Source organism: Haliotis rubra, unplaced genomic scaffold (assembly GCF_003918875.1).
Source record: "Haliotis rubra isolate DU_JTF1 unplaced genomic scaffold, ASM391887v1 Scf137, whole genome shotgun sequence".
In the NCBI taxonomy this organism is placed as follows: Eukaryota; Metazoa; Mollusca; class Gastropoda; order Lepetellida; family Haliotidae; genus Haliotis; species Haliotis rubra.
Genome location: NW_025765303.1, coordinates 820,362 through 838,711, shown reverse-complemented (window position 1 = coordinate 838,711; position 18,350 = coordinate 820,362). Strand labels below are relative to the sequence as shown.

The following is an 18,350-nucleotide window of genomic DNA, read 5'->3' as shown; positions in this document are numbered from 1 at the left end:
CGATGTGACGTTGAATATTAACTCACTCACTCACTCACTCACTCATGTTTTTTAAATGTTTATCCCACGGAAGTGAGACAGATGATGATTTTGGCAAAATCAATCATTCAGCCCAGAAAAAGACAAGTTATAACATTTTCCATGTTACATGATAAGGTAACTCATTCTGACTGTCACTTTCCTGCTCTGGCAAACAACATAATGATTGGTGGTATGAAAGGTTGATTCATGTAACCCATAATGGGATGTCCTCAAATCTTGTAGCAGGAGATAGAACTAAGATCTGGTTTTAACAAGATTGATCAGGTTTCATCTGGATTGATTATGTGTCATGGCTGGCTGAAGTAGTGTGTAATTATACCCTGATAGTGGGTCGTGTTCACACTGTCGGCCATGGAGATTTGTTATTTGTTACACACTTAGAGCTACATTTCCTAAACAACCAAGCCATGAAAACATTTTCATGTGAAAAGGAGTTTCTAGATACTTTCGAGGAGCAGGGCATAGATTTTCGAAGCTCTCTTAGTGCTAAGATAGTTGTAAGTGCCATACATTAGCATTAACTTAAGGCTATCTTAGCACTAAGAGAGAGCTTAAAAAATCTAGGCCCTGTTCTTCAGTAGTCAGTAATAGCCACTGAGCATTTGCACTTGAAGTCCAAAGGCTCCAGCAGATGACAATATTAACAGCTTCTAGATTTCAGGTGCTTTGTAGAAAACAACCTTAGCGCTACAACTGTCTTAAGTCTGTGTTAAGGTGTGGGAGTTGTGATCACCTTAGCTCTTAGATCGGTTTGAACTCAACACAAATGAAATTAGCAGAATGACAGGAGGTGTGCTCATATGAGTACAGATTTTCTTCTCAACACTTCCATGTTTTGGACTTGTAGTGAGTGAGTGAGTTTAGTTTGACGCCACTTTTAGCAATATTCCAGCAATATCACGGTGGGTGACACCAGAAATGGGCTTCACACAATGTGCCCATGTGGGGAATCAAACCTGGGTCTTCAGTGTGACGAGCTAATGCCTTAACCACTAGGCTACCCCACCGCCCCTTTGGACTTGTAATATTACTCAGTGTAGAGTGAAGGTTCACTATGTCAAAGGGGCTGATTTTATTGATTTTTAGGAAGCCTTTTGCTTATACGATAATTTGAATGCTAGTAAATGTATGACTGGAAACATTAATCTCGACACACAGACTTTATCAGTGAATTGGAGTGAGGACATTTATAAGCATTTATCAACTTTTGTTACTCCCACTCAGTGAGGGAGTGAGAGAGTTTAGCTTTACGCCGCAACTCAGCAATATTCCAGCTATATGGCGGCGGTCTGAAAATAATCGAGTCTGGACCAGACAATCCAGTGATCACCAACATGTGCATTGATCTGCGCAATTGGGATACGATGACATGTGTCAACCAAGTCAGCGATCCTGACCACCCAATCCCGTTAGTTGCCTCTTACGACAAGCACGGGTTACTGAAGATCAGTATTCTAACCCGGACCTTCACGGGTCCCCAATCAGTAAACAATCCATGTGTCTGTCCTCCAGCCCCAGAGTATCAGTCTCCCTTGTTCCTGGACTGCTGTGGGCTGGTCCGACAGGTGCTCCGGGACATGCGGAAAGACTTAGGCTTCAAAATTGGACCATGGAATCAGGCCTACATGTACGACACTCTGCCTATCAACCTGAAGGAGGAACAGATGAAACCAGGGGACCTCGTCTTCATGTCCGGAATCTACACCAACCCAAAATGTAAGAGCAGTCAGTGTTATGGAATGGGAGTTACGATCACCTTACCACTAAGAACAATGACACCAAGGGATTCCAGGGTAGAAAGATCTTTAGTAGTGAGTGAGTTTTGTTTTATGCCACTTTTAGCAATATTCCAGCAATATCACAGTGAGAACACCAGAAATGGGCTTCACACATTGTACCCATGTGGGGAATCAAACCTGGGTCTTCAATGTGATGAGCAAACGCTCTAACCACTAGGCTACCCCACTACCCGATCTTTAGTAAGCTATACTTGCTGCATAAGATGACTACGATGGGTCAGGTGGTCAGACTCAGTGACTTGGCTCATTTGTGTCATTGTATCCTGATGCTGTTGAACTTTCCCCATTGTTCATTACACCATTTTCTAAATGCCACTCAAAGACACTCGTGAAAATGTGGGTTAGAATGGATCATCAGTAACCCAATCATGTCGTAAAAGGGGACTAACATGATCAGGTGGTCAGACTCACTGACTTGGTTGACACATATCATCGTAGATCAATGCTTGTGCTGTTGATCACTGGATTGTCTGGTCCAGACTCAATTATTTACAGACCAATGCCATATAGCTGGAATATTGCTGAGTGTGGCATAAAACTAAACTCACTCACACACCCACTCACTCAAAGAAGTCATGCTGTCAGTTACCTTTTCACATGGCCCAGCCCCTATTAATGTAAGGCTGCCATGTGACAACTGTGATACTGCTGACTGCAGTGTTAAACAGCTTTCCACTCACTCAAAGTTTGTCTGGTGCTGAAGGTCTCTATCTGGTGAATTTTTCTATCCAGAGTTGTGTCCCTTAGAATCAAGGATCTGCTGATCCTGGGTTTGATTCATCTGGATCAGTGATCTTGTACCTGTGACCACACTTTTGAATTTTGCCAAATTGGTAAATGTTTGCTACCTGTGTAACGTTTGACCCTATCTGAAGCTGGCATACTTCATGTCACTTAAACAAATGTTCAGCTAAAGCCAGTAGTGTACCTGCCATTAGGCACGTAAGGCACGTGCCCACACCTAATTGTTTCGTCAATTTTGTTTTACATGTGGTATGTTATGGATTTATTATTTTGAGAGTAGTCTCCCTTGCTATGAAAGGTGGATAACTCTCATGCTACTTTGATGCCAACATGGCGTGTAGCACTTCAAGGACACTTGACAAGTATTGAAGATTTCATCTGTGAAAGATGATACAAGTGAGCTTGCTCCTCAGCCAGAGGAAAAGAAAGTATCCATTACAGAACTATTTTGACATTGCTTAAGTATGTTATAAAATATTAGTTAGAATGCTAACTTTATCAGTTCAATTTCATCAATTTCCCTATGAAAAGTTTGAAATACACTTTTTCAGGAAAATTTAGCAAGAAATGCTGTCTTGAGCAACCATTTAAAAAACATATTGATGGGGAGGGTGATGCGTACACTTAATTTATTTCCTGGGTACGCCCTTGAAAGCAGCATTAAACCCATCTCCCTCACTCACCCACATCTTCTCTAGTGTCTGCATCTGAAATACCTCAGCACAAAAGTAGTTTGCATGAGCATAACATTTTGATAATTTATATAAAAAAACAGCTTGAAAATCTGTTTTGGGAAATACATTGCATCTGAGATAGATTACAATCCTGAAGTCATAGGAAGCTCCTTGTATGTCCGATGGTGTTGCAGGAGTTATATGTACTAATGATTGGTTTCTTAGCCAAGAAGCAGCGCCACAACATGACTCATGTGGAGATCTGGCTCGGGGGAGGGTGAGAAGACCATCGGCGCCCGCTGGAACAATGGCAAGGTGAAGGTGTTTGACAGCTACAGGTTCTCAGCCAAAAGCTTCCACAGTGAGAGGTACTACTTCAAGTCAATAGACACCTGGCTCATGGGTATCTGCAAGAGGTTAGTAAGGAATTGATGCATTCAAATTATATAAAGATCTTATGCAATATTTTTTTTAAACTCAAGAACAAAAGAGAACCTCTCAGACTAACTGACTAGTGTCTATTTATATCCCCACATATCATTTGTGTATCATGTCTTGTTTAGTATTCTCCAGGTGTGTTTTGTTCATTTGGTGTATTGTGAGAAAAATTATGTGGGGCTGATTAGAATTATTGGGATCATAGTCACCAACCTTTTAAACCCTCTTGAGAACATGTCAGTATGGTTCAGCAGTCTTCGCACAAATCAAGCTATTGTCTTCAGCCATGTTTTTAAAGTTGAAAATATAAATTTTAAACTTATCCTATCTCATGTCTTGTACTCTCTCATGATCACTTTCTATTTTATCAAATGTTGTGCATTGTTATAATGCAGATGTGACTTAGAATTGTCGAGCAACATGTAACATTGTTGCCTCTTAACATGGCATCACAGACTTCTGTCAGCGGTGGACTATCATGCCAGTTTCAAAACTGAGAGAGAAAAACAACTAGCATGAATTTGTTATCAATTTGCCAAAAGCAATATTTTTTCAATATTGATCTTTATCTGACATATGAGCTATTCAACTGATTACAACATAGAGAGAAAGTATAGTACCATTCATGAAGACCCGAGAAGATCCGGGTTAGAATTCATCTTCAGTAACCCATGCTTGTCGTAAGAGGCGACTAACGAGATCGGGTGGTCAGACTCGCTGATTTGGTTGACACATGTCATCGGTTCCCAGTTGCGCAGATCAATGTTCATGCTATTGATCACTGGATTGTCTGGTCCAGGCTTGATTATTTACAGACCGCTGCCATATAGCTGGAATATTGCTGAGTGCGGTGCAAAACTAAACTCACTCACTCACTCACTCACCATTCATGACATTTAATTGGATGGCCATGTTATAGTTCAACATGAAGTAAACATTATGTATTCAGATATGAACAGATATAAGTATATGATATTTCATTATGAAACTTTGTGTTTGTGTCAAAAACAAGCTGAACTTGTGCCTTAGGCTGTTACCATGGCAACAAATAGGACTAAACTCAAATACACCTTGCTTTCATTATCACAGCATAACCATTGTTAGGCCATTGTGATCATTTCCAAATCATATATCTGTCATTTAAATATATGATGTAAATTACATGTATTTTCCATAAGTCTTTATTTCCATATTACCACAATACTGAAATTGTGACGCTTTTCTGGATTTTCTCAATACATATTTATGAGAACCATTATCTGAGAAACATTAACATCATTATCTAATTGAGATATACTTGTGCAAGGTATCATGTGAATTGGGAAGAAATACCACAAACCACAGTTTACATGTGTCACCCAAACCAGGCTACATCCTTGCAGTGGGTTTAATCAATTCTTTTAGCTTACAGTTTGTGTATTTAGTCATGTTCCTGTGAACTTGTGAAGTCTGAGGTAGAAAAATGTTTCCGCCTTTCTACAAATACATTTTTTTATATAGTCATTGTCTTGAAACAGTTGTTGAACATTTGCATAACTTAATGCCTAAAGTGTGTTTCACCTTTCTTTTTTCCCATTTGACAGTTATATCAAATCAGTTTGTTTTAATACTAGTCTTTGGAACAGTTCAGCTTACGATACTTCCCACTTTACACATGCGTCATTGGAAATATTTGGTCAGAATGCATTCCAATTGTACTTTGTTTCATTGTCTTGCTCATTATTGTTGTTCCGCTCTTTTAGTCATATCCAAGGTCAATAACTTTGCACCCCTTCGAACCTTGTCTTTGGTGTGAACAGCTACTGACAGACATCGGTGGTATGAACATAGGTTTCATCTGGAAAGTTATGGCTGATGCATGTCATTGTGTCCTCGTTGTGTAGATTACTGCTCATGCCATCAATCACTGCATTGAGTGAGTGAGTGAGTGAGTGAGTTTAGTTTTACGCCGCACTCAGCAATATTATATGGCGGCGGTCTGTAAATAATCCAGTCTTGACCAGACAGTCCAGTGATCAACAGCATGAACATCGATCTATGCAATTGGGATATGATGACATGTGTCAACCCAGTCGGCGAGCCTGACCACCCGATCCTGTTAGTCACCTCGTACGACAAGCATGGGTTACTGAAGATCAATTCTCACCCGGACCTTCACGGCTGCAATCACTGCATTGTCTGGTCCAGACTGCATTCTTCACAGACAGCCATGATATAGCTGAAATATTGTTGTGTGCAGCTTTTACCAACAAACATTCATCAATATTTAACTCACTTTTTTGTCTTATTCCAGTTATTGTCCCCAACATCCATGGAAACGTACAAAATACAAACCAAGCAAGAAATCTGTCTTCCATCCTGCCTCAAGTTCTTCCACTCCAGAACAACAGGATGAAGCTGCTAGTGGGGATGATGATGCTGACAGACCAAGTACATGTGTCCTTGACCTTGGTGACAGTCATTCACCCTCAGAGTGCTCTGCCAATCAACAGAACCTGGAGAGAGAAATCATTGAGGTGGATTCAGAAACTGTCACTCTTGCATCTGTAGCGGAAGGATCTGACAGAGAATTTGAAAGTGATTCCGAACTTCCAGATGAGGTATCAGGTTATCTTTCCTGTAGCAGCGATGGGGAATCAACAGAAAAAACACAGGATGACCACTGGGCTTTTTATGATCAACTGGATTGTCCAGAGAGTTTCAGTCCTTCCCTTGCAGAATATTCAATGGCTGATTCTTATTCTGAACCAAACACTGATATCCACACTATCCACAGTTCAAGGAGTTCTGCCACTTTGCAGTTAGAACCTCAGAAACCAAATCCTTCTCACAGAAGCAACTCTCTCCCTGAATTCCATGGCAATGACGAAGAAGACCACACCAGTGGAATTACTCCATTTGGTGGCATCAACACTGCCTGGGACTCAAGTCAGTTTGACTTTTTAGAATCTGGTCAGGGACCAGAAAATGTCACAGATTATGAAGGTCATATACAACAGAATGGACAAGAATTGCTGCCTCTGCTCGCTGATGTCACCCAATTAGAATCTCACATAGTGGACACTCATTTTGTAAACTGTGACCTCATGAGTGTATCTGATAGTGCCTCAACATTAGACCTTTATTTTGATCCTTGTTATTGTATAGCTGAATGTGATTCTGAGACCTGTGACTACACTGCTGAACATTTGGATGATATGTCATCAACTTTATATATTCCCAAAGTCAATATTCTTGAAGATGGAGATAAATGTAATGAATTTGAAACCATTGACCATCTTTCTGATTCAAGTTCTGAGTTTGACTTTCCTCTTGCTGAAGGTAGATCTGATATCTCAGAACCTCTAGACATCAGAGATGCTTCAGACATCCATGAACACCATTCAATGGACAAACGTGTTGTATCCTCTTCTGAAATCCCTCCTGAGAACACAAATCCAGATGTGTCTGATGTCTGGCAGACTCCACCTACTGATGCAGACGGACATCAGTCATCTGACAACTCTGGACAAAATGGTGCCTCAGCCAATCAGTCAGGTATGATTTTATGTTTGATGATAATTCCTGTTATTTTCAAAATTATTAATGGTGAATCACATATTTTTACTACCAGACAAGAGTATCAATCAGAGTCATACTCAAATTAAAAAGATCAGGTGGTACCAAAAATGCTTTGATTACTGTTATACCAGACTAATGCTTATAAGAATACCATCAGCGAGAGAGCATTCAATCATGACTGATTTGAACATTTTATGAAAACAATCTTGTACAGCCCACAGATGCACATGAAAGTATCATGATACATATCTGAGTGTGTGAGTGAGTGTGTGAATTTAGTTTTACGCTGCACTCAGCAATATTCCAGCTATATGACAGCGGTCAGTAAACAATCAAGCCTGGACCAGACAATCCAGTGAGCAACAACATGAGCATCGATCTACACAATTGGGATATGATGACACGTGTCAACCAAGTTAGAGTCTGAACACCAGATCCTGTTAGTCGCCTCTTATGACAAGCATGGGTTACTGATCAATCGATACCCGACCGTGTCATACCAAAAGACGCTAAAATATGGTACTTGTTGGTCCCTGCCTGGCGCTCGGCATTAATGGGTACAACAAGGACTGGTCGGCTCGGAGTCAGTATAATGTGTCTGAGTGGGGTATTCATGCTTCACTGCGGCATGGTATCTCAGTGGGCTAGCACTATAAAACCAGCTTCAGTCTGGGCTAGTACAAGCAGCCGCATATACACATACACATACACGCATGCACATCGTCATATGAGCAAAATATTCTCAAGCACAACGTTAAACTCAATTTCACCTCACCTACCTGAAGATCAATTCTAACCCAGATCTTCACGGGTCTTGTACATATCTGATCATGAGCAAAGTTTTGTGATACTCGTGAGCAAGGTATCATGATACATATAGGATTACACATCTGGTATGTCATTCCAGCCCTAGTTTTTATTGTCATCAGTACTTATGCGCCCCTTTGCTTGTTCCACCCAGTCAGCCATAGTAATGGTCATTTAAAGATTTGAGATGGAATTGGTCTTCAACAACCCATGCTTGTCATAAGAGGTGACTGACAGGATCGGGTGGTCAGGCTCGCTGACCTGGTTGAAACATGACCAATTGTATCCCAATTGTTTAGGTAGAAGCTCATGCTGCTGATCAATTGATTGTCTGGTCCAGATTCACTATATTTACAGACTTCACCATATTGCTGAGTGTGGCATAAAACAGCAAATTGTCATTATGAGTGAGTTTAGTTTTATGCCGCACTCAGCAATATTCCAACTAATAGTATATGGCGGCGGTCTGTAAATAATCGAATCTGGACCAGACAATCCAGTGATCAACAACATGAGCAATTGGGAACCGATGACATGTGTCAACCAAGCCACCGAGCCTGACCACCCAATCCCGTTAGTCGCCTCTTTCGACAAGCATGGGTTACTGAATGTTCATTGTAACCCGGACCTTCAGTAACTGAGACAACTAAGGACACCTACTCATCTTAATATGCAGGATTTGAGATATTTCATGTCCATGTGTGTCCTGATGATACTTAGACTTTGTAATTGATTAATATTTTTGGCTTACCAATGTTGTTAGTATCTTTGAAATGATATACCTGTAACATGAACCCAAACAGAAGTAATGTCTTTCATCAAAAGTCATTTCATCTGCAAATAATAACTTTGTAGATGCTTCAAAAGCACAATAATGTAATCAGAGGAACATCAATTGTTATCTTCCCTATAAAGACACATTCAAAAGGAAGCAAGACCGTTTTCAAATGCAGACTTCAATTTCCTTTTTATTTTACCAGGATTTTGAAAATCTTCTAAGAAATCACACGACACAGAATGCTGATCTATAGGCTTTTATAACACCTTAATTAGTAGAATGGAATTATGATAAACAAATAACACACTCCAAATACAGGAAACTATGTTTGTAATGAGCTTGCTTATAATGAACTTATGGCTGAAACAAACTGTTTCTTCTGTGCCCTCTATGAATACATAATCTCTCCATTGTCTTTAGCTGAAAGTCCCCCGCCGTGATATTGATGGAACATTGCTATAAAACAATTGATATAAAACCATACTCACTCACTTAAGTTGAAATGCGTACAGCAAACTATGGTTACTACACAGTGTTTGACCTTCACCCTGAAAACTGCAGTCCCTAAGGACCTAGAACCATAAAAAGTTTGTGGGTCCTGATCAGAATGTGCAGGCCCTATCAGAAAGATCTAAGAAGCCAACAGAACTAATCTCGTAAAAATATACCTTTTGAGTAATATAATAATTGGCTACAATCATGATGGTGCCCTAGTTACCTCCTTCATGATCAAACATATCCATTGTAACATTGTTCCATCATTCCTGTTCATCAATATTCCCCATCCACATAAATATTATGAAGCAGTGAAATAGTTTCTTACTTTAGTCTGATAAAACAGATCAGGATGTTGACAATCGCGAGAAGGAAAAACAGCCACAGATGCTTGAAACAAAATTGGATTTTGACAGTTGCTCTGTAAAAAGATTAAAACTTTGCCTTGTCAAACAATATAAAACAAATAGATGCTTTCTTTGTGCATCCCTGTTCGAATCTGAAATTGAATTATTTATATTGTCAGCAGCCAATAGATGTAAAAAAATATGAAAAAAGGAGGGCAAGCAACATTTGACATCTTAACAGCTGTTTTTGTTGCCTTTTTCATATTTCATCAATCCAACATAGTACTGATAGGCAAAGTTAGATAAGTTGTATGGGTCACAAGCTGATGATTCAAATCTTGGAATATGTAATCTGAAAACTAACAGTCAGGTCTAATTAAGTTAGATCAAACAAAATCCAACAGAAATATTTACCTCTTGAACTAGGTAACAACAGGCACCTAATCGCCAGCAAAGTCAGCGATTTAACCCACTCAGCCACCACACTTTCCACAAACTGAGAAAGTGTAATCCCAATATAATATATATGTTACATTTGATCACTTTCTAAATGGCACTGTGTATTCAGATTTATTTTTAAGTATTCGTTTGATTAAAAAGAAAGCACACACAAGGAAATCAGGAGTCACGGAAATATGTCAGAATGTCCACTGGTCAAGACATCACGAGTGGACATTAATCATAGAATAAAAATTTGAAGATGATTGACAGCTCATCAAATTAGCTATTGTTTCCCATCGTACATTAAGCCGCGTACATGTCAATCAATCAAAACGTGAGACTTGCTAGCACACAGGGGTCAAAGGTCAGAGAAGCCGGGCACGAACATCTGTCTGTGTTAATACTGGGTTGCAGATCTGATGAGGAAGAGAAAATAAGGAAATATAAACACTGATTGGTTTCACAGTTTTATAGCCACTCTTATTAGACCTGGGTAATCACAGTATGACAAGATTTAGTCATTGTTGGAATATGATTAGGTGTAATCCCAAGCTTTGATTCGGATTATTCTAGAATTCTAAAGAAGCAATGATGTGAAGAAATTGTGAATTGTAGACTTCTTGACTGGTGAATGGAATAATTGTGTAGTGTTTGTAGAGATTGAGATCACAGCTTTTGTGTTTTTGTTTTTAAGGCAGACCAGTAAATTTTTAGATTTTACAAACAAGCTTATGCTACATTTTTAAGAACTAAAACAACCCTGATTAAAAAAAAATCATGTAATTTATTTTGTTTTTTGTTGTATTTTATCAAACCTCTTTTTGGAATCTTTGTTAGGATATGAATCTCAAATCAACCCTATCAGTATTATTTATTCTCTTTGTTTAACAGAGGGAATCCATGAAGGAAGTAATTAAATCTTTGTCTCATCTAATTGTGAATGACATAGTTTTTAGGTCATGATGAATTAAAGCTGAAGGATGCGTTTGCAGGCATTGTTAAATTTCTGGAAGAATATATAATTTCAGAAGTGGTCCATATTTTATTCCAGTTTGTCTTCTATGAACCTGATACTGGTTTAATAATAAGAACAGTTAAGAATATTTTGCAATGACAATAGTGCTGAAATTTGATTGATCGTTCGGAAAGGCCTATCTGAATGGACAGAATCAATTAAAGTTGTGCTGGAGCAGTATAAGCTCCCATGCCTTGGAAACTGCTGGCGTGCACTGTAAATGGTGCGTTCACTAGGCGGTTGTGAAATCACATTAACGCCAGGTTTTCAACGATAATTGGGTTGTTATATCGTACTTAGACAACAGGTCCAGCCCCTAACATCCCATGCAAATGGAACTTTATTGTTATTTCTTTTCCAAGAATTGATTGTTTCTGTGCCATGGTTTTAAGGGTAGGGCCAGAAAGGGGTATTCAGTTTTACCTTGTAGTCTTTGAACGTGTTGCGCGTATGGTCATGGCTAATTGATTTAATTAGAGAATGCAGAGAATTTTTTTTTTTTTCAGCGAGACTGGATTTCCCCATGTTGGACTGTAATTTCACTCATAGATCAATTTCACCTCAATCTAGAATTAACATCATTTGAGTTTTATCCACACTTTTTATGACTTGGAATGTGTAATTACGGAGATCAAGTTACAACTTGATTTAAATGAGATCATTTTCCTGCAATGACGAAACGTGAATGTATTTCATGACAAACTAGTTCTGATGTATTCAGAGTATAAATGCATTTGTCATTGGATGTGTGAATGAAATGTGGGTTATTTCAGAATTCATGCGATATTTTATGATGTAGCCGATGTGATTGTTTTGTGTTTTAAGATACATTTTCCTGACTATTACCTTTTGGTAATGGCTCCAAGTGTTCTAAATGGTCCATTTTTTAAAACTTCTTTGAGAGGAATTTAGAAGTTGGAGCAGTAATTGTTTTTAAATTTGACATTGATTCCAAAACTAAGATTATCTTCATATTGTTCAATGACCTGACAAGGTTGAAATTTAGCTCTGTTCTCTCTCTTGCACATGTTTAAATGAATTATGTTAGATGCTTGATTGGCATTTTAGAAGATGCTATTTGATGAACATAGAGATTTTTCTGGGTTACATCTTCTGTTTATTCTTGAGTACAACGTTTCATCACTTGTTCTGGCCCCATCATCAGGTAAAACTCAGTGGGGTTAAAGCGTTCGCTCGTCATGCCAAAGCCCCAGGTTTAATTTCCCACATGGGTACAATATGTGAAGCCCATTTCTGTTGTCCCCAACCATGATATTGCTGGAATATTACTAAAAGTGGTGTAAAACTACCCTTATTCTCTCACTGACTCACTGTACTGACCATAAGAATAAATATTGGTTGTATCCCCTACTAAGCGTTAGGCATTAAAACATTATTTTAATGTCTTTTAGTATGACGTGATGTAGTCAAACTACTGGACCATCAAACCATCAACCAAGGATCATAACTGGATCATGATTTAAACCCATAATCTCTGCACACATATGAGACATGATTTAAACATATTTATTTCCAAAGAAAGGAACCGGATTGGTAAACAAGCATAAGCTTATATGAATACGCTCCGGGATACAATGGAAGGAAGAGTAAACATGTCATAATGAATGTACAATGTGAATGATTATATAAATGTTGCAAAAACGAGAAATAGCGCCAATCATTGTTAAACAGTATATGTCATATGAAGAAATTATTTTGGATCAAATCTGCCTGTTAAATTTATAAACGAGTGCACTGAAATTAAATGTTCTTTGTTTACTATCGAGGATCAGCTTTGGTTTCCAAACAAAATTGATTTTAGGTCAAATCCTTTAGTATAAAAATACATAATTTGACGTATATCGTTGTAAAGAGTACATGAGAAGAAATAATGAGCAGAGACATATGAGACACAACTCTGCCAGTTGCATTGCATCACCTCAGAGCAACTGGCCGCCTTCCTTATGCTTGTGTCTACACAGGAAATAGATGACAAAGACAATTTGTAGGAAAAGGCTTTTTGTATGCTGCTAGAACTGGCAGAATGTCCGTGAACGGCTTCGTAAATGAAGACATATATCCCTGGTGGCATTCATTATTTCAGTTAAGGTTATAAAATCTCTTTTCAAATCATCATTACTTTTAAAATAGCCAGCCTCAAGACAGCAGACATTGGCTTACTTTCAAATCTTGTTTGTGTTCAAGTATAGCTTTCATTTTTAAACTTTAACTGAGCGATATTCTATTGAAATTTTGCAAAATTACCTTGGATCACTGACCTCCTGTTAAAATATTATATGGAAAAATCCTTTTGGCATATTTCATTCAGCCATACATCATCACAAAGTGTAATAACAATTTCAGTTCATGTTCATCATTCCTGAAATTTCACACATCTAGCGGTCCGTAAGAAGGTCCTAATGCATACCTCATTCTTTTAGAATTGTCACTTTTTGAAACATTCTGGGTTTCCAGATTACCATGTGTAACAAGCAAGTCTGTATAAAACACCTCCTTTACCTGTACAGAGACCCTGCACAGGCAGGCTCTATGGTGTGTACTCAATGAGGATTACTAATTGTCTTGGCTGTATGATTTAACAATCAAATAGAGGCCTGTACAGGATTTGACAGGTGGGGTAAGCTCCTAGCAACCAGGCATTAGCCTGTTTAGGCTGAAACAGTGCTGATTGTGAGACACTGGTAGCTGTTTCTCAATACCAGACATTGCTGGAGCCCTGTTATTACAAACCACTGATTTCTGTAAGGTAGGTATTAATTTCAAATATGCATGTAACAGTTTTTGTTGTTCTATTTCGGGGAGCCATATATATGTGGTATGTCATGATTAAGATTGTTGTGTTGTGGTTATTGATCATTATTTCAAGGCTGTAAATATGGGTTATCAATTTGTGTAGTTTGGCAGGTAGCCATGACACAGGGCCCGTGTTTGTGTAATTAGGATATATGAGTCTAAGTCATGATATAGTTGTCTCTTCAGGATTTACAGTGTAGAGGACTAGCATTTGACCAGTAACATGGCAAGGACTTGTCTGCTTTGTGGACAGTCAACAGTATTTGGTTTAACAATTTAAGATTAGTTTGCAGAGTAGCAATTAAATCTTAGGTTAGTCAAGTCCAAATGAATGAGGTTAGTAAAATACAAATTCTTTGTTTATATATTTTAGAAGTTATGTGTTGAATAAATGAACACATGAAAACAGAACTAGCTCATCTGTATCACCATACCTGTCGAGATGAATGTTTCCTCATGCTGTCAACCCTTGGTTTCCCTGTGACCAGAGTTGATATACTGGCATCCATGGGAAGACTGTGGTTTAAAACAAAGTCATTCAATAATAATCTTGATTGTGTGATTGAAGAAGTCGGAATTAAATTTTGTTTTGACAACTTTCAATCAATATCAAGGGTGAAACCAGGTATGGGTTTCAGACATGCGACTATGTAGAAACACAATCCCAGCCTGCACATGATGAGCAGACACTTACCCGCTCAGCTACTGGATCACACCTTAATGCTCTTGTAGGATGTGCATGAAATAGACAATTTGTGGGTGATGATGCTAGAAATGGCGCTTGGCAATATTCATGCTATATAATGCAGTCAAATAATTGAGTCTGGACCAAACAATCCAGTGATTGACATCATGAGCATAATTCTTCAATGTACATACATGTTGTCTTTCAGTGGTGGGGTACACAGGATGGGGTACACTTGTACATATATGTTATTCACTGTGGGTTGGTTACACAGTGTGGGGTACACAGGATGGGGTACAAAGGGTGGGTTGGTTACACAGGGTGGGGTATACATGATGGGGTACAAAGGGGGTACATAGGGTGGGTTGGTTACACAGTGTGGGCTACACAGGATGGGTCTATACTTGTGACAAAATAATATATATTAGTCCAACATGTTGTTGACTGTGTTGAATGCAACAAAAACTTAATAACACACACTGTTTTAATGACCCATGTAATGATGTCTGTACACTGCAGGGTTTCTTTGTGGATGTCTATAATATCGATGTATATATGTAATGAAAAATATATGTACAGTGAAAGTGTGTAAACCAACCCACCCTTTGTACACATACATGTTATTTTGAATGAAGTTGTATATCCACTGTTTTCAAATAATCACTATTTGTTCAATATCCAATTTTAAGACTTTGGCCTACTATTTTTATCTTCTTAATGTTTGACACCAAATATTATCCTTATTTCAAACATAGTTTCCATGAAGAAGATACTCCCAAGGTAACATGGCTGAAATGAACCAAAAAAGACATTTCTATCCATAATTAGTGGTGATGATAATAGATAGTCTTTTACTGCCCCAAACTCTTGATCATGCCTAAGGCAGGCAAATCTCACTCCTTCCCAGTAATGAAACATCAACCTCACCCTGTACCATCCCACCCTGTGTTCCCCATCCTGTATTCCCCACCCTGTGTGACCAACCCACCATGTGTACCTCCCTTTGTACCCCACCCTGTGTAACGCCCCAACCCACCCTTTGTACCCCCTTTGTACCCCATCCTGTGTAGCCCATCCTGTGTAACCTACCCACCCTTTGTACCCCCTTTGTACCCCATCCTGTGTAACCCCACACTGTGTAACCAACCCACCCTTTGTACCCCCTTTGTACCCCATCATGTATACCCCACCCTGTGTAACCAACCCACCCTTTGTACCCCCTTTGTACCCCATCCTGTGTAACCAACCCACCCACCCTGTGTATCCTGTGTAACCAACCCACCCACCTGTGTGCCCTAACCTGACCACCCCAATTGCTGATCAGGTCACCCATGTTGCCATAATTATCTCACACTTCAGAAATGGCTAGTGTCTGGAAACACCATTGAGTACTGAATGAATATGGCATGATTGTTGTCAGTGATCTAGAGAAATACATAGTTGCTGTTAGTAACATGTTCTGAAGGTAGATATAATTATAACTACCGGTAGGTCAGATAGGATATTAACTGTAACCAAGTGAGATGGCATGTTGATTGTATTGAGGTCATATGGTACAGGATCATTTTCCTAGACATAAAATCATGAAAATGTCCATTTGCTATTTCCATAATGGTTTTATGTATAATCATTAACAAGTTCATACACGTAGCACTTGGAACTGGACCAGGTAGTATTTTTAGGATAACACAGTCACATGGTATTTTAATCATAACACGGTCACATGGTATTTTAATCATAACACAGTCACATGGTATTTTAATCATAACACAGTCACATGGTATTTTAAGCATAACACAGTCACATGGTATTTATAAATCATAACACAGTCACATGGTATTTTAATCATAACACAGTCACATGGTATTTTAATCATAACACAGTCACATGGTATTTTAAATCATAACACAGTCACATGGTATTTATAAATCACAATAATCAGAAGGTATTGTAATAAGAACACCATCAGATAGTATTTTATGTAGTACATAGTCAGTCAGTATTTCAATTACAACACAGGCACATGGTATTTTAATCATAACACAGTCAAATGGTATTTTAATCATAACACAGTCACATGGTATTTTAATCATAACACAGTCACGTGGTATTTTAATCATAACACAGTCACATGGTATTTTAATCATAACACAGTCACATGGTATTTTTAAATCACAATAATCAGAAGATATTGTAATAAGAACACCATCAGATAGTATTTTATTTAGTACATAGTCAGTCAGTATTTCAATTAGAAAACAGGCACATGGTATTTTAATTAGAACAGTCAGATGGTATTTTAATTAGAACATAGTCAGATGGTATTTTAGTGACAACAGATGGTATTGAACTTCGTCAATTGTCAGTCTTCCATAAAAATAAATATCGACCTCATATGAAACCTATATTTGTGTAACATCAATTCTATACTTGTGACAAAATAATATATATTAGTCCAACATGTTGTTGACTGTGTTGAATGCAACAAAAACTTAATAACACACACTGTTTTAATGACCCATGTAATGATGTCTGTACACTGCAGGGTTTCTTTGTGGATGTCTATCATATCGATGTGTATATGTAAAGAAAGTGTGTAAACTTTGACGATATGATGGATAAATATATATCATTAAATTATTCAATGAATTTGTAACCTGTTATTCACTGTTGATGAAATTCAGAACTCAATTGTGTTAAAAAGTACTTCCAAGATAATTGACAAGTCTCTGAGATAGTTATTGATTACAGGTGTCAGAAATTGACAATTTCCTTGAACTATTGACTTGACCTTAAAATATATACATAGGGTATTTGTCAGGTAAATAGCACAGCTGACAAGTATCTATTTGACCGGCAGTTTTCTTTTCAACTTGAGGCTTCTTGAGATGTCGTCTTCACACATCTGCAGTTTCTGAGGGAGAGGTTATTGAAGTGGATATACTGGATATACAGGACCTTTACCTTCAGGTCTTTGTGAGGTGTATAGCATCAGACGTGCATGTTTCTAAAGAATGAAAATGCTTCATGTGAAGAAAGTTTTAAGTAAAATTATTAAAACTCAAACTGTTAAATCAACTGTTTAAAAATTATTTGAAGCTGTTTGAAATAATGATTTTGACTTCTGATTATGTTGCAGTTATAAAAATAAACATATGACAAGGTATTGTAAAGGTGCTTTTGACCCATTGGTAATGTTAAGTTGATGAAAGCAATTGAAATATTTTTATGAACAATATCAGACGTGTCATTTTTTGTCAAGATTGGAGTCTGTGAAACAAAACCTTTTGGGGGGGGGTGTATGTTTTTGGTTTTGTCACCTATGCACCTTCCTAACAATGATCAGTAATATGTCATTTTACTTTACAATCAGCTATTTTGTGTTGATAGGGACATTGTCAAATTTCTGAAATCTTTTTAGCTGTTTTTGGCTTGTTTTTCAAAGGTTGCTGAGTATTATGTTATGGTTTGAGAAAATCAATCAGCCACTGTTTTATTCCAGTGATGTTTGAGGAATACAATGTATTGAGAAAAGCAGTTTTAGGGACAATGAGGCCTTGTTAGTCAGATCCCTCTACCATGTGTGAAGCCCATTTCTGGTGTCCCCCGCCATGATATTGCTGGAATATTGCTAAAACTTTAAAGCGGCCTAAAACTAAACTAACTCACTCCACCTTCTGGACAACTGCTGTTGGGATCAGTTTAATGTC

At 38.1% G+C, this 18,350-nt stretch overlaps 1 protein-coding gene across 2 annotated transcripts in view; it reads left to right on the top strand.

Annotated features, from left to right (window-relative positions):
* The first annotated feature begins 1,672 nt into the window (after nt 1-1,672).
* LOC124268204 (protein polyglycylase TTLL10-like) overlaps nt 1,673-18,350 on the top strand; it is a 57,222-nt gene continuing 40,544 nt past the window's right edge. For both annotated transcript variants that reach the window (XM_046703233.1, XM_046703232.1), the window contains exons 1-3: nt 1,673-1,758; nt 3,485-3,675; nt 5,991-7,234. In XM_046703233.1, coding sequence (XP_046559189.1) covers nt 3,512-3,675; nt 5,991-7,234 — 1,408 coding nt within the window. In that variant the 5' untranslated portion in view covers nt 1,673-1,758; nt 3,485-3,511. The remainder of the gene's footprint in view (nt 1,759-3,484; nt 3,676-5,990; nt 7,235-18,350) is intronic.